At 35.2% G+C, this 26,604-nt stretch overlaps 1 protein-coding gene across 1 annotated transcript in view; it reads right to left on the bottom strand.

The window, feature by feature from the left end:
* The window catches only part of LOC124410050, a 34,591-nt gene extending 10,094 nt beyond the window's left edge, over nt 1-24,497 (bottom strand). The window contains exons 1-2 of the mRNA XM_046888167.1: nt 24,096-24,497; nt 4,989-5,058 (exon numbers count right to left, since the gene is read on the bottom strand). Coding sequence (XP_046744123.1) covers nt 4,989-5,058; nt 24,096-24,482 — 457 coding nt within the window. The 5' untranslated portion in view covers nt 24,483-24,497. The remainder of the gene's footprint in view (nt 1-4,988; nt 5,059-24,095) is intronic.
* Nucleotides 24,498-26,604: the final 2,107 nt, after the last annotated feature.

The raw sequence follows: 26,604 nt of genomic DNA, 5'->3' as shown, positions 1-26,604 counted from the left end.
TTGATTACTCGTTTCGCTTTTCATCTGAAAATTTTCTTCTTCAAAAAAGAGTCCACGAGAAAAAAAAACCATAAAGCAAACGGGGTTTTTGTGTTTTTGATAACAATGGAAATCAAATCAGTAATGAAAAAAAAAACTTTGAACTCAGGGAAAGACTTTTTTTTCGACCCTCTACACCGTACTTAAAAATAAATAAAATCGAAAGTGGAATGCCTTATATAAATAAATATATATATATATATATAAGCGACAGAGATACTCATTTCACGATACTGAGACTGATGAAAGGTTGATTGCGCACTCGAAGGCTCTCCGAAAAATGATAACTCGAACGCTCTTCAAAGACACAACAGATCCATGCAACTCAAAGATTGTTTATTATCACGCATGTATGCTTATGTGTATCGATAATACGAAGACTGACAGATATAAGGAGGAAATAGTCGGTAAATCATGACATTCTATACGATAATTAATGAGATTCACGCGAGTCAACGAAGCGAAACGCAATTTTATAATGTCTGTACCATAACCGTTAACGTACGATGTCTAAACTCGTATATTATACTGTCAGGGAAAATCGTAATCAACTCAATACTCAGATAGCTGCTCCTCTGCAGTTGCATCTCTCGAAACACGGTCGTTCGTTGAAATTTTTCTTTCAAACTTTCTTTACTCATATATATATATATATATATCATAAAGTAATCTAAGTACTGTTCTGCTTTAATTCAATTTATTGTATTTCGTCAGATTTGATTGTAAAAAATTAGAAAAGTACTGTCAACTGTTTATAAAAATCTATCAAGTATAATGAATAATAAAACGATACATTCTTTATACGTGTCATAAATCAACTTGCAGAATGAGAGAAACTCAACGAATAATTGAGGGTTTTTTCTTGTGTAAAAAAAAAAAGAAAAGAAAAGAAAAGAAAAAGAAAGAGAAATGAATATTGAACACGTTATAAGAAGCGAGTAGAAGAATAATGAAGTCGTAAAGTTCATCGAGCACCAGTTAAATATTCGCAATATACATTAAAAGCTACAGCGAACGCGACTAACGGAGAAGCGATTATTATATGCTGGCTCGTAAAACGCTTGTCTGCAACGTCTTTCTGCTTCTTGTTTTACATTTTGCATCTACGAGTTCTCGTTATACATATAAAAATATATATATATATATATATATATTTGCAAAACTGCATTATAAGATGATTTAAGATTCGATGGCGATAAAAATATTTTTCGAAACATTCTATGAAATTAAATTGTACGTATATCGAGCAATTTTATATTACGTAATAATTAATTAAAAGTAGGTGGGGCGGGGCGGGGGGGGGGGGCAAAGTGAACCCCTTGAAATTTTTTAAATAAAAATAGATAAAATTAACTACTTCAACTTTTTATTAAATAAAATAACTTACTCGAGTAATTGCACAGCTTATAACGCGAAACGTTTCAAATTGTGCTTTACTTACAATTCGTCAAAGTCGAATAATTTTCTGAACTTTAATTTATGATTACTTTTTATTGAAGGGCCCACTTTGCCACTTAAGTAATCTATGAATTTTTAGATCGATGATCTTGTCAATTATCTGTACCATATGTATTTGCCTACTAGAATAGTTTTTTGGATTAAAGATTTGACGACTAGGTGTGATTGAATTTTTTCTGACCGATTTTTGTTTGTTGGTGAAAAAAAGGTGAGCACAAAAAGAAAAAAAAAAAAATTAAAACAAACGAACGTCCAAATTTTTACCGTTGAAAATCTATTATTAGAAATAGATTTATATCCTTTTAAGCAAAGACTGGAGAAACTCATTGTCCGCGAGAGTTTTAATAATTTATGGTCTTAAATCTGTGGTGAAGTGGGAAAAGCGAGGAGATAGACGAGGTTCTGGCAATTCCGAGCGCGAATTGTAATTGCAATATAATCGAATTACAAAACTATCGAGACCGCTGGAACCGACGAGGAGGTTTTCATTTTATATAATTGCCTCAGAGCTGCAGCAGCAGCGACGATGGCGAATCGACTTTCCTGACGTCATTGTGGCTGCGACGAGAAGACGACGAGAGACGTGCTCGCCACTCGGGAACGGAAAGAGAAATACTGCAATTTAGGTTTACGAGATGAAAGTGAAATTCGTTCGTCCGCAGGTCTGTCTGTGTGGGTGCCTATAAGCGCTTCTAATCTCCTCTCCGTCTCCTAGAGATCCGACGACGCGACGCCGAGTAAATGAATCCCGCAAATCCGTCGATCTACGTAAAACGATGAGAAAAAACAACATTCAATTCCCCGTGAATAACGATCGCAAACGCGAAATCGCTCGGCCTTATACTATATATATATATATATATATTTATATATCCTGTGATAATTACTTTGCAGCTGCTGCTCGACTTACCGCCGTTGAGACGCAGAATTTTATACGCGTACCTTGAAATTCCTCCGCTGTGAAGTACGGAGAAAAAAAACGAGAGTGAAAAAAAACGAATCGAATTAACGTCAAACGCATATATTTAATATTTTTCCAACAGAAATTATTCCTTTTGCTACATTGCAGGTATTAATTCAATAGGAAAAAAGTGTCACTAATTATTAAGAACTATATACATATATATATATATATATAGATATATTAGGGTGGCGCAAAGAAACCGACAATTTTTTTTTTTCGAGTCTCGTGTGACAAAATGTTAGTTTTTGATGTTTTAAGAGCCCACTCCATAGGACAGCTCAAAAAAAAAAATTTTAAGAGGTCGCTCCAAATTTTTTAAAACGTAAAAAATCATCAAAATCGATTTTTTTTTTTTTTTACATTTTTTTTCTCGTTACGGTATAATTTTATAGACAAAAAAAAAAAATGTATACATATATACATGTATACGGTAAAAGTAGGTGTATAAGTATATATAACTACAGCCGGAATGAATTTTTTTTTTATTATCATATACAATCGAATTTGCAAATTTTTATCTCGTCGAATTTCCGTACATTTATACGAACGCTTATAAATTAGCAGATGCAGAAAAGATGTTTTTTGCGTCTCGCTTTGGAAAATGGAAGAAAAATAAATCTGAAAATTAGGCGTACAAGCTGCGTAATTATAATACGAAGGAATAATATTTTACCTTCAATGTTATAAACGTGCTTTCTCGAAATCGTATAATTTTTATTCCCGTTCTCATCAAGCAACGGTGATTGGTTTTTTTTTTTTTTGGTTATTTTTTTTTCTTTATTTCCGTTTTCTTTTTTTTTTTTTCTACGGTTTTACAGTACAGGTACATACGTACGTACATACGTATAGAAAAGATGAGAAATATGAACGGTCTTCGGCAACGCGATGTATGTAAAAGTTTGTTAATAAAAAAAAAATAAAAAATAAAAAAAAAAAAATATATGTCAGAGGCTCAGGACACGAGCCACGAGTGATCGCGGTCTTCATTAAAACGTGATGAGTTTATAATTAGAGAGGACAATCTTCGCGTCGAGATCCCGCTTGTAATTATACGTTTTATTCAATTAACGTGTCAGAATCGCGAATTGCGTTCTAGTCAATCCCCACCTGAACCTTAATTACCAAATTAAACACATGCGCGAGTTATTCACGTACGTATTATTTTCAAGTATTGCTCGTATTATCCGCGAGTGAAAGGCAACAAACTGCACCGCGAAATATTGAAAATAATTTTATATATATATATATATAGCATACGCCAAATTTATAAATCAATCTTAATCATCTACAATTTAAACGCGTACGTTGAGAATTTGAAAATTTTTTTTTCAACTTTTACTCCTTTTTTTTTTTATTTTGATTTTTTTTTCTTCTTTATTTTATACCAACTTTCACACGGGAACGTCGTTTAGTGTATAGCTCTGATACACATGTTCTATCCGACACTTTTTAAATGTTTATATACTCAAATCGATCCTATACTTGATCTTTGATCCGCTATTATTTTTTCTACCGTTTTATTAAAACGTTTCGTTATTAAATACGTATAATTCCACAGTGAAATTTTAAATGATTCTCATTTATACTCGTAGAATTCAATTGATCTCGATAGGTCGAGAGGTGTTTAACGTGTACGTAGTTTTTTTTAGTAAAAATTGATGTTGAACGTAAATCAAAAAAAAATTATTAAATTTGTACCGTTTCGCCTTTCGTTTTTTTTTTTTTTTGTTTTTTTTTTTTTCATTTATTTTTATAACATCGGTATCGTAATTAGCCGGAGAATCGGAGGTAACGGAATTTCTCCTTGAAAAAAAGAAACGGAAGGAGAAAGAAAAAAAAAAAAAAAAAAAAAAAAAAAAATCACTTCCGATGTAAATGTAAAAAATTTTGATTCTGATTTTTACCTGATCTAGAAAATCAACGAAACGATGTAATTATTTGCAAAGAAATAATAAGGTAAGAAAATCGAAATAATACAAGTTTTATAGAATTCTTCCGGTACGTTGTGTTAAAATAATAATAACAACAACGTTTAATGCGTTGAACACGTGTTATTGTACATATAATGGCGGCGTCGTCTGATATAATTGGTGTGGAAAATGAGATGAAGAGAGGGTGACGACGAAGGAAATTAAGGGACGAAGAGGAATGAAAAGGAATGAAGAGGAATGAATGAACATCGGTTGTTATCGTTGCGTGATTCTTACAAGCAGGCTTAGCGTGTGCGTGCGACGTCTGGCATAAACAATTAAACCCGACACATGTATAAAATGTATAAATATATATATATACAGTTCAGCCCTGAATTGTTTAATTGAAGAAAATTAGAAGAGCCTTAAATAATAACACTTGTACAATATACTACACGTATATATATATATATATATATATATGTATATTCCCTGTGTTATAAAATCCAGTAGCTGTTGTCAAGGATGCACGAATGCATGGGAGGCGGTCACAGGAGGAATGAAGAGGGATTATCGCATTATGAAATGTATTTGTTATTATTACACGCCTGACTCACCGTTTGTCACTCTGCTCGAACCGCTGTTGCAGCTGTCAGACTCGTTTGTCGTCGTACCGTTAAAAACCACCTGTAACAAGTTGGAGAAAGAACTATATATATATATATATGTATGTATATTATACATTTCACACATACGTAAACATATGGACACAGATATATATATATATATATATATATATATATATGTATACGGATGTAATACTTGCGGAGAAAAATTATCCATGTGGTGAAGACAGAGAGAGAAAGAGAAAATTGTTAATTTCTTATCCTATAAAGAAGAAAAATGAATGAATAAATAAATAAATAAATAAAATAAAGCAAAACCTCAAAGTAGAGGATATTTATTAATATTCTAATCGCGACTTCCGTGACCGCGCTGGGCAGACCTGCATACCTACGATGCCATGCCCATCAACTGGTGTTTATGTGTCAAGTATGCCAGTGAAAATAACGGGTTTGTTTAAAATGAGACAAGAGAGGTAGAGAGAGAGAGAGAGAGAGAGAAAAGAATTAAAACCGCACGAGCACGCAAAACGCGTTTCTTCCTAAATGTTATCGCATTCTTGTATCGCGAATTGATTGTTTTTTTGTTGTTTTTTTATTCGATCCGTTTTTGCCTTTTTTTTTTTTTTTCTTGGTTGTTTATTGCTTTTTTTATTTATTGATTCATTTATTTATTTATTTGTTTTTCTTTATAGAAAAACTAATCTGTACGAAAGAGACATTTTCAACGTAGGAAAAATTGAAATTTTTATGTAACTATATATTTGAGATTTTTTCTTTGCGGAAGGAAACAAATCATCTTGGACCGTAAATAAACAGTCCTGTATACATAAATAAATGTATATATGTATACATATCTTTATATAAAAGGTAAAATACACATTCGCTGCGCGATGAAAGACGCCGGACCACGTGAGCATGCTTATATATATATATATATATGTGAGACTTTTGTATATAAACCGTTTTTCAAAAGATTAATTTTCTCTCGAGTTTACGTATCTACCTATACCTACAATAAACGGTTTGTAGGCTTCTTTTTTTTTATACACATCTATAATAGGATCCTAGAAAATGTAGAAAGATATGCACGCGCGTATAATAATTCTTTTGAATATTTTCCGTTCAATTGGCAGGTAGAGAGAATTCCAGAATAAAAGTAGAAAAAAATTTTGGAAAGCGAGAGACGATCGATCACGTGTCGGTGATTATTTTTCGGAGGACGGAATTATCGTTACTTTTTTTTACTTTTCATGACAACTGTCATAATTCATAGGAAATCAGCGAACGGCAAAGACTTAGGTTGATTATTATTATTATTATTGTTATTATTATCATTATATGCTTTCTGAAAATCATTTCAATCTCTCACATAGATTACTAACGCGACCGTTGGTGAGAGTAAAACGGAAACGGACGAGTCATCATTTTTCAGAAGGACGAACCGATTGTCGCATGTCGTAACGTTTCAAGTCATAATACAGTCGATGCCTGATTTCAATTAGTCACACAGTATCTCTGACTTTTCGATAAATCGAGGCATTTCTCGCTTGAATGGATTATTTTCCCAAGAATATAAATTAGACTTAAATACCTTTTACAATAAGGTAAAATAAATCGCCATTTTTCAATACTATAAAAAGATTCTCAAAGACTGTTGATTATCAAGTAAAAAATATCATCTCGATTACTTACACCGATTATGATCGATAGATTAAAACTCGATTTTCGCGAATGTTTAAAAAATAAAAAAAAAAAAAAAAAAAAAACAGCATCTCGTTTCGGGAATCAACCGCACATTACGTATACACATTGTCCAACATGAATCTCTTCTATGTTTTCCAATCAGTAAAAATTTCACGAACACAAACTACCGAGATACAGAGTCCCCTTAATGGAAAGATAATCTAGTACACACAGCTGCACAGGGGAATGAAAACACGCAATTCATGCTGCATCGGAAGTTAAAGAAGAAGAAGAAGAAGAAGAAAAAACGAAAGTGTTGGTTAATGATGAATTCACTTTCTTCGAGTTATTATAGACGAAGAGATGTAATTGAGGACAAAACGCGGGTTGGGTGGAGGGGGGGAGGATAGAAAAATAAAACAACAAAATAAAATATAAATAAAATCGAAACAAATATATATGTACAGTGAAGAGAAAGAAACTTGGAAGATTAGACCGGGAATAAAATTGAGCGGCAGTAAACGACCGGCTCTGCGGATCGAATGAGGACTTAATTTGAAATTAATGAATCCTATGGCTGCACGCAGAGCATGCAGCAGCTCTCTGTGAGATAAGAGATGCACGATCGTTTAAGCGTCTCAAGTATCTATTGTATGTACGTAGTATGTTGTACATAGGTGTATGTGTGTATATACAATGTATGTGTACATTAGGGTGGCGTAAAAAAACCGACTATTTTTTTTTTCCTAGTCTCGTGTGACAAAATGTTAGTTTTTGATGTTTTAAGAGCTCGCTGCAATGGACAGTTAAAAAAAAAATGTTAAGAGGTCCCTCCAAATTTTTTCAAATGTCAAAAATGGTCAAAAAATTAAATTAAAAAAATTATATTTTCAGTATTTTGTTTAATTATTAATTCATGTCGTGGTTTATTGTTCTCGATTCTTTCTTACTAAATTAAAGAAAAAAAATTTATGAAATTTGAATATGAATATTAAAAGGTCGCTCGAAAAGATCTAAAGAAATGCACCAAAAAATTGAAAAAAAATTATGAGCGACCTTTCAAAATTCAAATTTTGAACTGAAACTTTCGGAAACCTATTTTTTTTTTTGTCTATAAAATTATACCGTAACGAGAAAAAATTTAAAAAAAAAAAATAAATTCGATTTTTGACGATTTCTAACGTTTTAAAAAATGTGCAGCGACCTATTAAAAAATTTTTTTTGAACTGTCCTTGGGCTCTTAAAACATCAAAAACTAACATTTTGTCACACGAGACTAAAAAACAAAAAAATAGTCGGTTTTTTTGCGCCACCCTGGTGTATATAGACACGTGTATGTATATGTAGGTACAATATACTCGGCTGCATCGGTTTAACGGTACGAGTGTTGCTTTCCCTTCGTGAAAGGAAAATAGATTATATGTGTATATGTGTGTTTTTTGGATGTGTGTGGATGTGTGTTTACTTGTGTAATGTATAAATTGACGGAACAGCCGGAATTTTGTCGCTTTGACAGCTGCACGCTTTGCAGCCTATCTGCTATTATAACGTGGGTAAGAGTTAAGTATATACATACATACATACATACATATATACATATATGTATATAACGCGTACAACTTGTCACGCATTGCGTTATACTGCATGCACTTTTTAATATGCATCATCTGTAAATTACGTTTTCAAGTATCATGTCCTACGTAGTTTGTTTGTAAATTTCTTTTTAAACGCGAAATATTGTGAAACGAATGCCTCTCTTTTTCTTTCTCTTTCTCTTTCTCTTCCTCTTTCTTTCTTTCTTTCATGCGTGCACCGAATGCACGTGGATGTCGAGATGCATTATTATTACAACCCGCGCGAGTCTGGGGGGCCACTGAGTCTCGTGGCGATGCACGTTTGTAACGAAAACTGTGTATTTACGTCACGGGATCCTGTGCAGTGCAGTCATGACGCGTCAATGTGCGTACGAGCATTGTGATATGTATGGGATATTCCACGCCAACTCGACCAGTGTTAAGCCCCGACCGTCTTGAAATCATTTCATATTTTTTTTTTAACATTCTATTCGGTAATAAACGCGAACTGAATTTTTTTCAATTTTTTTTTCTTTTTTTCTTTCTCTCATATCGGTTATTTTTTATAAATATTTGAAATCGATTGCAAATGCCCATTTTTTTTTTTTAAATCTGGATAAATTTTCAAAAATCTATTGAATGACACGAAACACACCCCGTTTCAGGAAAACGTGGGGCCAATTTTTTTTCTATTTTTTTTTATCACCTAAGTTGGAATTTTTAAATTTTTAAACACAAAATTATCTTTACTAACTAGAGTGGCGCATCATCGAATTGGTGAAACCGAATGTTTAAAAGTAAATTGATGCTTTTCGATTTGATCCTGTGTTAATTTTGGGCTAAAAAATTTCGAAATTCCGAATTAAGTGATAAAGAAAGTAGAAAAAAAATTCGGCACACGTTCTCCTTAACGGGAGGTGTTTTGTGTCATTCACTGGATTTTTGAGAATTTTTTCAGATTTAAAATAATGGGCATTCGCAATCGACTTCAAGTATATTTATAAAAAAATAAACAGTTTAATAGAAAAAAAAAAGTGAAAAAAATTCAGGTCGCGTTTCTTACCGTGTAGAATGTTAGAAAAAAACATGAAATGATTTTGAAATGGTCGGGGTTTAACAATGGTCGAGTTGGCGTGGAATACCCCATATGCAACTAACTAACAAGTACTCTTCGTCCGGAAACAAGCAGGAAACTAACTTTGATACGTTGTACAGATTGTTCCTACTTATGAGGATAATTCAGGATGCGGTTATTCTACGTATAATATGCAATCATATTATCATACTACCGATAACTCGAAACAGAATTATTTACCCGCGGTTGAATGAGAGAGAATTATGTTCGTTTCTTTTTCGAGTTTTTTTTAATTTTATTTTAATTTTTTTCATTTTTTACCCGTAAGTGAGCTTCGAATTATCGATTGCAGATTTTTTCCAAATTTTCGATGACTTGGCTCGTAGATTTTTTTTTCTTATAAATTCTTCTCTTCGTTTTTTCAGCCACATGCACGGTTCCAACGCAGGGATTGTATTACGGATTATTCAGATGTTATAATCGATTATTCAAATGGTATTGCAATAATAATTAAACAACGCGATACAAATCAGAGTCTCGAGAATTGCTGCTGCAGCTTTTTGTAGCTGATAGTAAATATTGAAAAATCAACAGATCATAATTTTTCAACGTCATGACTCGTGTTTTGTGATGAGATTCTAATGACTTGCACCTATTAACAGTCGTTAATGTATCTTCAAGGAAAAAATCAATCAAAAAAAAATTTAAGTTATCGAAACGGCGATAATCGCTAGCAAATGCAGTATATTTTTTACTTTTTTTTTTTTTTTTTATTATATTTTATCCAACGCTTCGGTTTTCCTATTTTTTTTTTTTTTTTTTTTTTTTTTTCACCTCACCGCTACACAAACTTTGTATAATCGATTGAAATTGGAAAATTTTCAATGATTTTTCCATTCGATAATTTATCGATTAAACTTTGCCTCAAAACAGTTGGGCTTGATAATTACGTAAAAACATTGACGAAAAGGAAAAGTCGGAAAAAACAACATCAACAATAAGGCAAAATAGTTCTTTATTTCCGTTGTAAAAAAAAAAAAAAAAAAAAAAACAGACAATGCGCTCACCATCTGTTTCACGGTATATTTATATTGATAACGAAGAGTTTTCCGGTATAAAAAACAACCGGCGTCATAGATTTATGGTATATCTATACTTATAATACAGCTACTTTACAATACAATAATTGTTTTGCACAAAAATTTCGAAAGGTGTGACTCGGTTTTTTTTTTTTTTTTCTTTTTTCCATCTTTCCTCGTCGGGTGCGTAGCTTATACATAAAGCGATCAAATGGTAACGCGGAAATAATCCTACAGTTGCAGGGGTGCGATACGTGAGGGGGTGGCGTCCTTTGTCTTTACGGTTTCGAGATCAAACAACCTGCATGACTATTCTACAATATTTATCATTTCGAAGTTAGTTTCGTTACTGTAACGATTCATCTCGATGAGAAATTTAATGTTAGAAAATATTAAGATATTCAAATTCATACATTTATATATATATATATATATATATATAATAACATAATATTTTTAAATTTTAGTACCTTCAAAATCGTTATAGAATTGAAGAATACATACAGAATTTTTTCACAACTTTCTCGTTACGATAACGTTACTAATTTCAACCTCGTTAATATTTAACAATTATTAAATTGTATATTTGTGCAACTCACGTTCGATAATATGTACGTTGATTCAAAGGTAGAAAGAGAAATGAACGAAAATAAAAAAGGAACAACACTCCGAAAAATCCGATCGTAAACGTCGTTCTCCGCAACTGGTTCTTTTTTTATTCGTTCTTTAGTTGGTCAATTAACTTTCCAGATCACCGCACAAAAGGATTATAAAAAAAAAAGCAGAGTATAACACAAAGAAAAAAAAAGTAGAAAACAAAACAAAAATATTAAATATTGCTTCGCGGTTCTTCTCCGCGAAGCTGATTATAGAAAAACTCTGATCAAATTTAACACATATAAGACGGTGAAGATGATAAAAAAAAAAAAAAAAAAACACACACACAACTACCCGTCACGACGATTCAAACTGCTATAATAACGCAGATAGACGGTCAGTCGACTGTCAACTGTCGAGGAAAAAGCGGGGAACGCAACGCAACGCGACGCGACGCAACTCGCCACGCGACTCGCGGGAAACTCAGCGACTCGCAACTCGGGACTCAGCGACTCAGCGACTCAGCGCGTCGAGCTTCTCTCCGGCTCAGCTTATCCAGCTCCCCCCTCCTGGCGCCCGCCCGCCCGACTCCTCCGGCAACGCAACGCAACGCAACGCGCGCTGCAAGCACTGGCTGCCCGTTTTTGATTGTGTTCTGCGCCGCTACGTAATTTCCCCCCCTCTTTACCTGCACAACGATGTTCAACCAACCGACCGACCGACCGAGCAACGACGCGACGCGACGCGAAGGCTGGACTTGAAACGGTGATTCTTATCTGGTCAGGCGGTGACGCGTCTGACGCGTACGAGACGCTATCACTTTTGAAAGTTTTTATTTTTCCTTTTTATTTAGAGAAAGAAAAAGATGAAGAGAAAAAAAGGAAAAAAAAATATAAAAGTTTCCCAATCCCAGGGGTGTTAATTAATTGCGTATAAAAATTGAGCGAATTTTAGAATCATCGAAATGATTTAAGAGCTCGTTTGAACCTCTTGCATTATATGGGAAATCATCGGTTGAAATCAAAGGAAATGATTAAAATTATTAAGTCTCGAAATTGTCTGGAACACCTGAAAGCTCTTGATATCGTGGAAGTGCGTTTGTTAATTGATAGTCGAGATGATATATCATTTCATTACCTTATATATTGTCCGATTGATCGATGAAACAACTTGCATTTGGCATCGAGTTGGTAAAGTTTTAAAATCGTAAATCGTCAATGTATAGGTATCATGCGTGAAATGAAATATAAGTTTTGCAATTCTTGTAAAATATATTACAGTATGATTAATTATTGGAACTGTTCGAAGTAACTTGATACGGATAACCCAGCATTGATTGTTGAAAATAATTACGCTGATTAACAACGGTATAATTGGTGTAATGAGTGTTACGGATGAACACACCTGCACTAGTCGATCGTTCCTGATTCAAATAAGCAAATTAATAACTAACTATGCGAAGCGATTTTACCTTCCAGTTATAATTATTATTCCGATAACGTAATTTTGATTTTTGAATATTTCTTGCTCCTTCATCTTCCGGATATTCAATCAATCAATCAATTTTAATCAATTTTCCCGTCTAGTTGGGAATCTAAAATTATTATATTACGACGAGTTTGATTGTTTTTTCAAATTGCGTATCTCGTATAATTTTATCAACTGCTATCGGTCATCCTTACGACCCGTCACAATAACTATCCGTAATATTACGCGATCTCCTAGATCGTATCAGCAGCAATACGTTGTTATACAGACGTCAAAATCAACTGTCACGATACAATTCTCACAAGATTTGCGAGTCTATATAAATTTACGATTCGATCGATATTATTCTAAGCGAGTTACTTTCTACCGTGGGAAGACTAGATAAGTAAAAATACAAGACGGTATGCAGTATAAAAAGCGATTAGCGAAACCGCAGCATGATGGATTACCTCATCAGACGTAACACTCGAAATCGTTTTCAGTTTCATCCTAATTAAAGAAGATGTGTAATATTCGTTATTAGTTTTAATTTCGTCTTGTTCTTTTTGTCTTTTCTTTTTTTTTTTTTTTTTATGGCCTGCTCAAATTACAACTACCTTAATTATCGATATAACGACTATATATGACATTGAACGGGAATCACGCGAGGAGTGTTAATTTAATTCGCTAGGAATCTTTCCGCTAACAATTTTTCCCGTATAATGAAAAATACGTAAATAAGCGTTATTAATACATATTCGTAGATGTATTACACACATATTATTATATTCGAAACGCATCGTTGCCTATAAGCGAGGCCGTCCAAGTAATTACGCAAGGCGCATCGAGCTGCGTGTGTTATGTTCTAGGTATAATAACCTCTATTACCTACGTATAATGCCGGATTGAATCATATTCAGCGAATCGGCAAATACGCGTGAGTGAGAAAGAGAGAGAGAGAGAGAGAGAAATGGAAAATAAAAAAATGAGATAAAATTAGAAGTTAATGAAAAGTAAACCTGCCTAGTACGTGAGCAGATTTCATTTCAAAATGATCGACAGTTCAATTTATAATCGTTAGAGGAATATTTATTGGCCAATTTGCATAATATATCTGCGTCCATGTTTGTAACTATATTTATATATATATATACATATACATATATACGTATACAAGAAAAGATTAATGGAATTCTATATTTATTGTACAGATAATTTCGTAATAAATTTTTTTCCCTTTTCTGCGCGTTAATGAAAAATAAATTTATCGCTATTTAGGATTTGGCTTGATTAAAGATTATTATATGTGCTAGTTCAGCGTAATCGTATCCCCGCAGTGATATAACGTGACACAATATACATATAGTCTAGCCTGAAAGTTAGAAAAGTGTCACGGAAACTTGTTCTTGCAGCCTTGTATCATTTACTATTATATATACTACATATACACATGTGTATATAGATATATATGTATAATTCGTGAGACAAGAAAATGAAAAAAATTTTCTCCCGCATTCCGCAGCTGCTTTACATCCTTGTTACATGCGCATATATATATATAACGATGATACATTATGTTATCTCGTCGGAAAATCCTTATATATTTTTTAACGCCTTAACAGCTTCCGGCTAACTTCTTTTCGCTTTGAAACAAAACGCGAATCTCGATTTTATTCGAATCAAGTGACAACGATTGGCGATGCAGCCGAAGAATTTTGATTTCGGACCGATAACAAATTAGCCGTAAACTTAAGGCATCAATAAATATTATTGTACGTATATATATATATATATATCTATCTTCTAATTATATTGTATAATATTTTCGCCTTTAAATGTCTAATTTCAAGGAAAAAGGAAGAAAAAATATCGAATTATTGAACAAATTTGCCGCGAAAATTTCGTTCATTTACGTATTATAAATATATATTTATTCGAGGATGTCGATCTGAAGGATACCTGCAGTTCTCTGCGGACAGAAACTCGTTACTGTACGTATAATATACTTTCACTCGCGTTTATAATTTCGCTATATGTATGTATATGCATACAACTCGATCGGGGACACCAATTGCCGTACGGTGGTTAGGCATTCCCCACAATTCATTCAACGACATACAAATTGCAAAATATTTGCTTCTTTTTACCACATTTCGCACCGTTATAGCCAAGTGATATTTACACCCGTTATCGTTGGAATTTTCGCTGAGGAAATTGTTACGTATTGCTTACAGTCTTCTCGGGATTATTGTATTTATAGGATATTATATATGTATATATATATCCTTCAGCAATTATATCCTGAGATCTTGCGAAGTGATGGAAGATCTCGATCTGAGTATGCAATTATTCATCGAATTTCGAGGTTTTACATTCCGTGATTCCAACTGCACGTTGGGAACTTGAACCAGCTTTCCACAATAAAAGCCCTCAGGCTTCCTTATACAGCTGATTACTTCCTTGCTGTAAACTTTCGTCTCACACGCTCTTCAGAATTGATACTGATTTTTTAATGTTTTTTTTTCCTCAAATTTTTTTTCAAAGTGTTAAAAAACGAACGACAATTCGAATCTGATAAATATTTGAAAGAATAATTATATAATATCGATTTAATTTAAACGATCGTTTCAAAGTGAAAATAGTTTTGCACAAGCCACGTGATTATTTATATATATATATATATATATACAGATATGTATTAGGGTGGTGCAAAAAAACCGACTATTTTTTTTTTTTTTAGTCTCGTGTGACCAAATGTTAGTTTTTGATGTTTTAAGAGGTCGCTCCAAATTTTTTTAAATGTCAAAAATCGTCAAAAAATTAAACTAAAAAATTATATTTTCAGTATTTTGTTTGATTTTTAATTCATGTCGTGGTGTATTGTTATCGATTCTTTCTTACTAAATTAAAGAAAAAAAATTTATCAAATTTTAATATGAATATTAAAAGGTCGCTCGAAAAGATCTAAAGAAATGCATCAAAAAATTGAAAAAAAATTATGAGCGACCTTTCAAAATTTAAATTTTGAACTGAAACTTTCGGAAACTTATTTTCTTTTTGTCTACAAAATTATACCGCAACGAGAAAAAAAATTGATTTTTGACGATTTCTGACATTTTAAAAAATGTGGAGCGACCTGTTAAAATTTTTTTTTTTTTAAGCTGTCCTTTGGAGTGGACTCTTAAAACATCAAAAACTAACATTTTGTTACACGAGACTTAAAAAAAAAAAAACAGTCGGTTTTTTTGCGCCACCCTAATATATATATATAGGTATGTATGTGTATGAATATATACACCTAAAATCAACGCGTTTGCATTCAGTGGAGCAATCGGAAAGTCGATGAAACGGAAAAAGGATTTCGTTGTACACTGACAGCGACTGTTCTATTAACCCAGTGAACGAGTTTTCTGTTTCGGAACTGCAGGAAAGGAAAGAAATCTCGCACGCGTTAGACACGTCTTGCTTTTTATTTTTATTTTTATACTCCACTGACATTTGACACTTTCTTTTCATAATTATTCAATGCGAATACGTTCCAAGTTCAAAAGTACGTGATATAAACTCTTTGAAGATCATTTTTTGTAAATGTGAGAAAGAAATTTATCGGAAATGTCACAGTCGAGTGAAAATATCAACGAATTTTAATTCGGTCAACTACAATTATTATTACTGTGCACAGTTTTCACGCATATTGAAGCGATAATTTAATCATTTCCACCGTTCACTTCCTTTTTTTTTCAATAACGTTTTTCAACTGGAATGATATACGCGCATGCATTAGATTATTTATGCGTATGCATGAACAAAAATCTCGAGTTTTTTTTTACTTGCGAATAAAAAACACAATCATGAACGAAATATCACACACACACACACACACACACTCCTTTGCTTCCGTTTGCCTTTTGCTCTTCTATTTCTCTAATTATCCAAACCACTTATGGTTTATAACCGAACATTTCTCTCTCTCTTTACATAACATTATGTAAAAATATATTACAACTTATAAAGAATTTGATAATTATATATAACTCGATGGTAAAAATTCTTCGAAATATTTATCAAGAGATTTATAAATAATATAATAATCCTATTTAAGAACTAGTAAATATCAGAGAGAAACAAATCTGTGTTTTTAGTGGCACGTGAAGTGTAAACCAATATGTTTGTACAATGAAGATATCACGGTGATCATGAGAGAAAAGGAAAACACGTCACGTTTTCGTGCTCGATGCAGGTCGAATGAAATATTTCTCCCGGTACATACACAATACCGGGTATTGAATAAAAAGAAATTCTTCTTTTCAGTGGGTGGCATTATAGAGGAAAAGAGAACAAGGAAAGATGAGAAACCCTTTTTTACACTCCGGGAGACGCAAGAAAAATCAGAAAACATAACGAGTCATTATCCGCCTTTCTTGACTCCGGAATCTAATAACGTAACTGTAATTTCGTTACACGAACGATGTGGCTTGTTCCTTTCTTTCTTCGCCAAAGAAAAGAAAAGTAAAGTAGAAAAAAAAAAGAAAAAAAAAAAGAAATAGAAAAGAAAAGAAACTTGCCGAGTGTATGATGTGTAAAAATTCAACCGTATATATAAAACGCGGAAACCAACCGGCCGGATAGCAGATTCGACGTTTGAAGAATTGATATATAGCGCGGGTGTAAAAGCTTGCAGGAAAATTAGAAATTAACGAATCGAATCGAGGCTTTCAATTAGCAGGTTCGCAGAACGGACCATAGAAATGCGTACAGTCGAGGCCTTGTTTCCGACCGACTGGTATAAAGCCAGGTTTAACGTTCGGCAAACTGCAATGTACAGAGAGTGGCTGGCGTGAATCGCGGACAGATAAGTTATCTCCTTAATTAATTAATATTGCCTAAGAGAAGTAGCTCCGCCGTGCTCTTATCTCCCTTATCCAATCCCTTAAATACCGCGCTCCGAACGTCAATCAGCGCTCTGTGTGTTTTATACGTAAGCCTAAAGTCGGTTTCTTACTTTTTTTTGGTCAATTTTTATTGCCAACGATATTAGTGTATAAATAATTATAATAATAGTGGGGAGAACTTAACGCTGATAATTATTGTATTTAATTTAGGGTGTTTTAAAAAAAGACGAATTTTTTTTCTTTTTTTTCTTATAGTGTCCAAAAATTGATAGTATACTTAAAACCAAAAATTTTGGTGCCAATATGAGCTCTTAATATCAATAGTAAGGTTTGCCTCTATCCATTTCTTTATTTTCTATTTAAATAACACGGGAAATTTTTTTTTTTTTTCTGAATTTTTATTACTTTGGAACGGTTCATCGTAACAACAATCTGAAAAAATAGATTTGTAGGAAATTTCACGTTCTACAAAAAACGTCAGTAGATCGAAGTTCCTCAGATCAACCGTTTCAAAGATATCAGCGATAAAAAATAATACTAATCAAAAATTTCAAATATTTTCCAATAAAACTACAAAAAAATATCATATGCCATATTTATATTATTTTTTATATAAAATTACTTTAATTCTGTTAACCTGGGTCTGTAAACTAATATAATAATAATACAAATATGGCATATGATATTTTTTTGTAGTTTTATTGGAAAATATTTGAAATTTTTGATTAGTATTATTTTTGATCGCTGATATCTTCGAAACGGTTGATCTGAGGAACTTTGATCTTCAGACGTTTTTCGTAGAACGTGAAATTTCCTACAAATCTCTTTTTTCAGATTGTCGTTACGATGAACCGTTCCAAAGTAATAGAAATTCAAAAATGAAAATAAAAATTTCCCATATTATTTAAACAGAAAATAAAGAAATGTATAGAGGCAAACCTTACTATTGATATTAAGAGTTCATATTGGCGCCAAAATTTTTGGTTTTAGGTATACTATAAATTTTTGGAAAACCACAAGAAAACAAAAAAAAATTCGTCTTCTTTCGAAACACCCTAGACTATATATGGATAATCGAATAATATCATCGCGAGAAATCTATTCTTGTGGATTTTATAATCTATGCATGAAGAAATATGTGACACAGTCCTCTGGGTAGATATTGAAAACTAATTTTTTACCCGTGATTAGAAAATCTGTTACATACCTACGTTTAATCACGCTATACATTCTATATTCTATTTCATTATCTATACTGTGATCCCGGGATTTTTCCGATAACGGTGTTTATACGGTCTGCGTGGTTGAAACTCTCCGATCACTATGTACCTACCCTCGAATCTTAGAATCGATATTCTCTTTTTGGCGAAAGTAAACTCGTGCCTTGTAAAACTTAATTCACTTGCCGGCACACCCACGGTGTTTTATTATATACCCATGCATGTGTGTTCGGATACCCAACCCACCTTCGTTATTTGCGAAAAAATAATTTTCGGAGAGTGGAAATTGGCGTATAGTCGTTAATTAAGAGCGAGGCATCTGTCTGATGGGTGTATTATTATATATATACATATAGGAGAAGGGATGGCCGGGGTGGATGGTAGAAAACGTCGATGGTTTACGAACCTGGCACTCCCATTATCCCCAATGGGTCTATACATAATACATTTACCTACATATAACTGGTTATATACCCCAGATTTTTAACCCGAAGAATACGCGAATGACGTGATCGCGATTATTTGCAGCCCGCGAGCATGTTCGACGTCGATATATCGAATGGTGAACGCACCTGACGTCATCGATGGGGACGATGTGAATGGAAGGAGGAAAAGCAAAAAAATTCAACCAAAAGACTGCACAGGTTTTTTATACCGCTTTTTATAGATTTTCACTCACTGAAATGGGGTTAAATACTCGAAAAAGTTCCATCAAATCAGGTTATTTTTCTGAAATCGTGTTTCTAGTTTTAATATTTAGAGTGAAACTCCGATTTAATTCTAAATCTGCTGTCGTATTCTTGATTCTAAAAATTCTATGAAGAAGTGATTTTTCACTTTCATTTAATATGTATTAGAATGAGAATCGAGTATAAATACAAACAGGGAAATAGAAAATGGAAAGCAAAAGCGTGTTCGTATCAAAGAGAGGAAAAAAAGGTTTCATAAGCGAAAAGAATGAATACGGAATATTAAATACCTAAATTTCATAAAGAAATTGTTCGTTTAATTATACAAAAAATATTATTTAGTTCATTGCATTGAAATGTTAATTTTTTCATTATTGTTATGTTTTTTATTCAAACACCTTGTACTTTGCAAGTCATTTTTAAATTCAGCACACCCAAAAACTTACCATTTATTAAAAAGATCCCGTGCAGCTTAGCAAAAATATTTTTTTGCAGACCTGCGTAATTAATAACCGAGTTCGTTAACCATATATAACATCCCGTAATTAGCGACAAACGAAGTTGATGAAAACTCAGGTAACCGGTCTGTTCGGTTTCGTGTGAAAACTTCATCATCATCATCATCATCATCATAATGATCATCCTAACGTTCATTTTCCTGCATCCTCATCAAGAGTAATGGTAGACCTGAATGTGCAGTACATACCCATAATACATCATAATACCTATATATATATATATATTTGTAATATCTTTTCACCTGGGTACCTACTTTTTAACGACTCTTCAAAGATTCCATCTCAGGTGGCTACTTCCGGGTCTCGCTTTACGCTAACCAATCTTTTATGCCCCCCCCCTCCCCCCCACTCCTTCGCCATATTTCAAAAAAAGCCTCGCTGTAATGTATCCTCAGCAAGACCGGAAGTGAGCCGTTGACACGTAGGCCGGCAAAAAACAAAGAAATATCGATCCCGAACCACCTGCACCTGCACACAGAGTAGAACCCTCAAACGCCCTTAAGGACCCTGAAGACCAAGAGAAGAGGAGGAACCTTGAGGACTCCTCGGGAGAGGAACGAGTTGCGGGCGAGGGTCGTGTCGACACTTCCACATTTTAAATTTCATACCTATCCAATATAATTCATGAATGTGTGAAGTACGCGACTCTTTGGGTAACACTGTTCATGCTGGTACATGTAATACGTATGTGCAAATGTGCCGTGCGTTCCGTTTGAATGATGCATGCAAAGGGGTGTGACGGGAAGGATTTGAAGTGACTTTTTATGCTTTTTTTATCTTTTTTTTTTCTTGCAAAGTTGTTTCCTTTTATTCAGGAGCAGAATTGAAATGAAGAAAGGAAACTCCGAGGCTCTGAACTTGAAATTTTTTCAAATGAACGAGGAATGTCTATCAATAATTTAGCTGTCACTGAGGGTTAGGTATTTATTAGATAAATACGAGATAAGACTACTGAGGTATCGAAGGTTTAGTAAAGATGTATATTGCACGTATAAGACGTCGATCAATTATTCGTCAGCGATTTTATAATCTTTATATATACTTAGATATAAGAAGATAGACGGTAGAATCTAAATTTTTTATCTTTCTAAGTGGTTTGAATATTTAGGAAGAGAGAAAAGATAAAAAAAACTATGTACACAGGTATAATGAGAGATTGAGAATTGTTGAGAAAAGTATTTGATTTGCCGATCAGCTGTAACATTTACGTATTAAGAGGGGTATTAATTAGGCTGGAGTTGGTAACGTTAGCGAAACGAAATATTGGTGAAAAAAAATTTCACAATTTAGCAATTTTTTTAGTGACTTTGAATTCGCCAAGTTTCGAAAGTATCCATAATTTTTGCCTTTTTATAATTTAGCGGATTTTAGAGATTCCTAAAATGGCGAAATAACTGGTTTCCCAAAACACGAATCATTGCAATAACGATACTTACTTCAGCCTCGTATATATTATACCTGTAGTTTCTGATCCTTGTTGTCGAAAAGGTGTGCAAAAACCGGCACCGCGACGTGTCTCCGAAGGAACTTGTTTCGAATGAGAATCTCACGTATACGAATATTTCAAGATCTGCCGGTGGATCCGGATTCGCGTTATCGCGATGGGAGAATCGAAAAATTTATTACTCACACTACACTGGATCGCGTTTTTTAAGCTCACTATCAATGCGACATTCGGAGCTCCGACTCCGGCTCGAAAACTGTTTAAACGCCACTGAAGTAAACAGCAGACTAAAACCTCGACGGGGTCGGTCGACCAGCTGGCCATCCGCAACACGCTTTTGAGCCGCCGCTTTACCACCACCTACAGCGATTCTCACACCGAGAAACTCCGGGGTGGGCTGTTCCTGGAAGTCATCTTCCTCGGGGATGCACCATGATCCACGTTCCATACCCTCCTCCATTAACGAGACCAAAATCCTACTCGAATAAAACGCGGTCCGGAATCAAACTCGTTACAAGTCGCTCTAGAGTGCGCACATGTGCTGCACCAGGTCCCCATTTCCCTGAACAAACTTTTTCATTCTTTACCCTCGTAGGGTTCCCACGTAAGGGACCTCGTCTTTCCTTGGTACAAACATTGTGAGAAAGGAGAAAAAAGTTTGTGATTGATTTTTTTTTTGGTTTTTTTTTATTCGTCTTCTTGGCTAGCATTTGTTCATTACTGTGTCACGTTTACGTTCAGCTCTCTTACGTCGATACGCAACGTTTCACTTATGCTCTCTGAGCAGATTTCTGATCACTCTTTCCACTCCTGGACCTCCAGGATATCACTTGGTTCAGCTTCTTAGCCGGTGGAAACGCAGCCTTATTCATGCCTCGGACAAAGAAATGATCTCGTGCGAGAACCGGCTGCACCGGCATCGGAGTGCAGCTCTGGTGCAGGTTGCGCGGTGCAGCTTGACGCAGATTAGCCGGCTGCATCCCCTGAACCGCTCTCTTTCTCTGACTTTATCCTTAAATTCTCTCGCTCGCTCGCTCGACGTGCTTTCCTCAAGCATTTAAGGGCATTCCAGGTATTCACCTTTGTAATGAACTCAGTCAGCTACTCCATCGAGCATCACGCTTATCCTGAACTGATCCTGCGGATGAGATGCTTCTGCACTTCTTGTTGATGCTGCGGAGATTAAAATAGCTTCGTTCATGACTTGTTCCGTAGTCCAGGCGCTACACGCTGTGTGGAATGGTGTTGAAATTGGTTGAATAATCTTTAATGCCCCAAAATGTTCCAATTAAATTTGCAAAGTGACAGTGACCGGAAGCCTCAGTACAATGTAGTAAGAAATTCACGGTTGATCGGTACTGACAAAAGACTTATGAAGGGAAAACAACTTTGCTTTGTAGATTCGTGTCGTTCTCACACTAAATGTTCATAAAGGATAAAAAGAATAATGTCCAGTCCGAATTTATATTACATGAAACCATATTATACGGAAATATGACGATTTTTTTATTTTGAACCACTATAATGGATCTACCATTACATGTTTTGGAAATCTGACCTTAGATTCGTTATCGTTGACCCAAGTAACTTCCGTCTACCAATTTTTACGAAAATCGGGATTATTTTACACATTTTTTCACTATATTGGATGGCCAGTTTGGGTTTCGCAAATCTGTCCTCAGATTTGTGATAAACCACCCAACGAACCGACTAGTACCAATTTTTATCAAGATCCAAATGTTGTAATTTTTTTTTCTTCAGCTTATTGAATATGCCAGATCTAAATTTTTCAAATCTGACCTTAGATTCGTCATTATCAATCCAAAAAACCTCATAGTACTAATTTTCATTCAAATCCATTCATCTATTTTCAAGAAATCATCATTTTTATTTGATTTTTTGAAATTTCATTATTCAAATAATTGAAAAAGTACCGAACCGATCAAAGCCAAAAGATTTTGGAGAAGAAAGTGGAGATTTACTGAAAATTCAACTTTCTATTTTCGTCATAATTATAATACGTAACTTCCTTTTTTCACTGAAAACAGTTGATGCAGAGAGAATGAAAAATGGCCAACTATATAAATCAAGAGGATGCGATGACCTCACAAACGGTCGGAATCCACTCGAGTCATTTTGCGCATCCAGACGTCTTCAATCAACTCAAGTAGGTACATACCCATTGCACCCCTTGAACCACTTTGCATTAATCCAGTGGCAATCAGTTCGAGTCTCACGTAGTTTGCAACGCGTTCCTAGAATCGTTAAGTGCACGTACTATGCACATGACGAATCGCAGTTTCTTTTAATAGCGTAGCCAAAAAACTCGCTGATATTATTATGATTTTTGGTTTTATTATTCGTTCTCGTCGCTGAAAGAGTTTCGATGGTAAAAAAACGTCGGCAGAATGACGTCAACGGTGACATTCATTACGCCATTGACGCTCCTCGACCAGGGCGTGTAAGTTGGTGTCAATGGAGCTTCCCATCGGGTTGCGTACCTCGTGCTCTTTTTCGTGAACTTTGACACGCGATGGAAGACGTGCCGTTAAACTAGCGCTTAGCAAAAACTCACCGGGTAGCCACAACAGGTTGTTACTGCAGCGGAAATATATCCACCAAACTTACTGAAATGAGCTAAACCAAGACGACTTTCAAAATGGATCACAATAAGAGCCAAGACTTTCGCTTTGGAAGTAAAAACAGCTATTGAAACGACGGTGAGCGAACGGATAAAATCCAGGAAGGAACTCAATCTTGCGTAAATTATTAAATCATATTATATCAGTCCGAGATAGTTCTCTTCGAAAAGCATGCAAGAAATGGTTTTATAAGGGAGGAAAAAAAGCAGGAACCTTACCTCTTTCAGGGTTTTAGATGAAGGCACTTTGGCTGCTAACTCTTTCGCAAAATCTTCACCGTTCCAGGCGTTCCTAGATCCGATTTTGTCAGATTGATCCGCCGACACGTTGTCCTCGCGACTGGAACTGATGGATGGATTTTCGTTTCGCGGAGGATCGATATCGGCGCTTGTGATCGTTGGGTTTTTTTGCCTCTTCGAAAAGTCCGGGTCGCTGTAGCATTTTTCTAAACTCGAAACGCGCTGCAGAGCCGTCGGCGAGTTCGGAGTCGATCTACTCGATGTCTGGAACTCGTTCTTCAGCAAATCCTCCGTGCTTTTATTGCGGATTCGCGGAGGATCTTGATCTCGGTACGCTCTCCTCTCGATCCTCGACATGTCGCACATCTTCGAACCCGTCTCAGAGATTTTACACACCGAGAGAACTGCTTAATCAGAATATCTCACATCCGCTATTCGAAACACGTTTTTGCCCTAAATTTAGACTAGAAAATAATACCGTAACTCGTTTATGCTCTGGATCGTTTTTATGTAAGTACGTAGTGAAACAAAAAACCGGTATTGTATACACTAAAATTATTTTATCCACGATGTATAATAAATCAGAGCTGTTTCGGTATACGAAAATATTTTTTGTCGGTATAAGGTTTTCTTGTTTCTTTTAAAAATATTTTATCACCTCAACATATAGATATAGACGTACGCCTTGCAGTCGTCGTTTACTTTCTTCACATCACCTGGTCCCCAAACACTGTGCTAGTACTATAATCCTGCACATAGCTCAAACTGAACTTTTACTTTACTCAAAAATGTTAACGGTCAATATGGTTTATATTTACGCGCCAAAATCGAGCAGCATGTATACGACGATCGTAAAATCAAGGTAAGTTTCGTAACGATTCAGTATAAAAAAAATCAAAAACGAATCATAGTTCAAACGATGGCCAGATATTTCGTTACCGATATCACGTGAACTTTTCTTTTTTGAAACACGTTGAATATTTTACAACCAATTATACGTATCCATACAGTTTTCTAAACATCGAAACGACCAAACTTCAACGGGTGTCAGCCGCGAATAACGCTGCACGTGCATACGTGACGGGGAAATGGGGCAAATGCCCTGCGAGATGGCCGTGCGTCATCCACGAGCACATCTGTCGCCCCTTTTCCCCTCGCCACCCCGCCCTGAAACCTTCCTGCAGTTCTAGGTGGTCGTAGACCGTAGTTCCCACCGACCACCCCGTTCCCATAAAACGCAGCCCGTTTCCTCCCCTGCAATGGGCACGGAAAGCCGACTTTCAGGCCCCGTCGACTTTGCTGATCTACCCCTCCAGCATTGCTCAGGGTTTTGCATATGGATTACACGCGTTGGCTTAGGTTGCACCGACACCGAACGACGTACTCAATGCTCAATGCTCATGCGTCGATCGATGCGGTCGTCCCTTCTCGACGCGGGAAAAAAACTACCCTCTTTAAATTTCACTCTACTGCAGGACTGCTTCAGCTGCAGCAGGATTTAATGCAATTTTAATCGTGACTTGACACCGTGAGTTCATCCGGTGAGGAAATCTGGCTTGTTATTTAGTCGAACCGGTATGGTTTAAATCGCTAATCTGATGACTGCAGACACACAATCGTAAGGAATGGGAACGCCGCAAGTTTTTTTTAAGCAGATTGACCACGTCGGTCATCAATTAGCCCAAATTGTGTGGCTCGTTTTTCTGAAAAATTTATTCTTATTTAACAATAGTGCTAAAGGCTTGAAGTGATTTCTTTAAATTCTTAGAAATTCAATGAAGTTTAAATTCTCTTTCATTCTTGTCAAGTTTTCAGGAACGGCTTAACATCCTCTTGACGTGAACGACGTCACGAGAAACCCGCAGCTATACGACGGAGACTCGGAGTATCTATCGAACGTCTGGACAGTGGTAGCAGAACGTGGAAGATGACTACTGACGTCATCACATTCCAAGATCCTTAATCTTGTAGGATGCTTGGCACGCGATGACGTCAGCTTTCCGACCACCTCGACGCATTTTTAATCGCAAATTCTCCCCTCAGACAACCTCTCAACTCATGGCTTACAGGGACCTTAAGTAGCTATCGAGTAGTTGATTCGGTTGAGCTTTTCAATTCTGGACTCTGAAGTTGGTTTCAGGCATTTCATTGAATTCGTTAGATCGAGTGTGGCGTCGATAGAGGTAAAAAAGATGTTGCGAAAATAGTTCTGATTCAAGTCAGTAACGCATGGATGCGAGTTACGAGACTGTTGTGGCAACATTGGGGGATGTGTTCCGAAATATGTTGCCAGTACTGTGAGTTTCTCTTTCAAGAGAGATAAGAAATGGCGAAAAAGTCACACGAGTGACGGAGACCGGCGCTAAAGCTAATTTGCAGTGTCGGCATTAGATATACCTTTTTAGGAACACACTACGCGCCTCTGCAAAATGAGAGCCACTGTCTACATGTCGTCCAATTGGTTCGACGTCCGTGACGTTACAGGGTC

Source organism: Diprion similis, chromosome 8 (assembly GCF_021155765.1).
Source record: "Diprion similis isolate iyDipSimi1 chromosome 8, iyDipSimi1.1, whole genome shotgun sequence".
Lineage (NCBI taxonomy): Eukaryota > Metazoa > Arthropoda > Insecta > Hymenoptera > Diprionidae > Diprion > Diprion similis.
The sequence above is the reverse complement of the archived record's forward strand: the minus strand, read 5'-3'. Positions and strand labels throughout refer to the sequence as shown.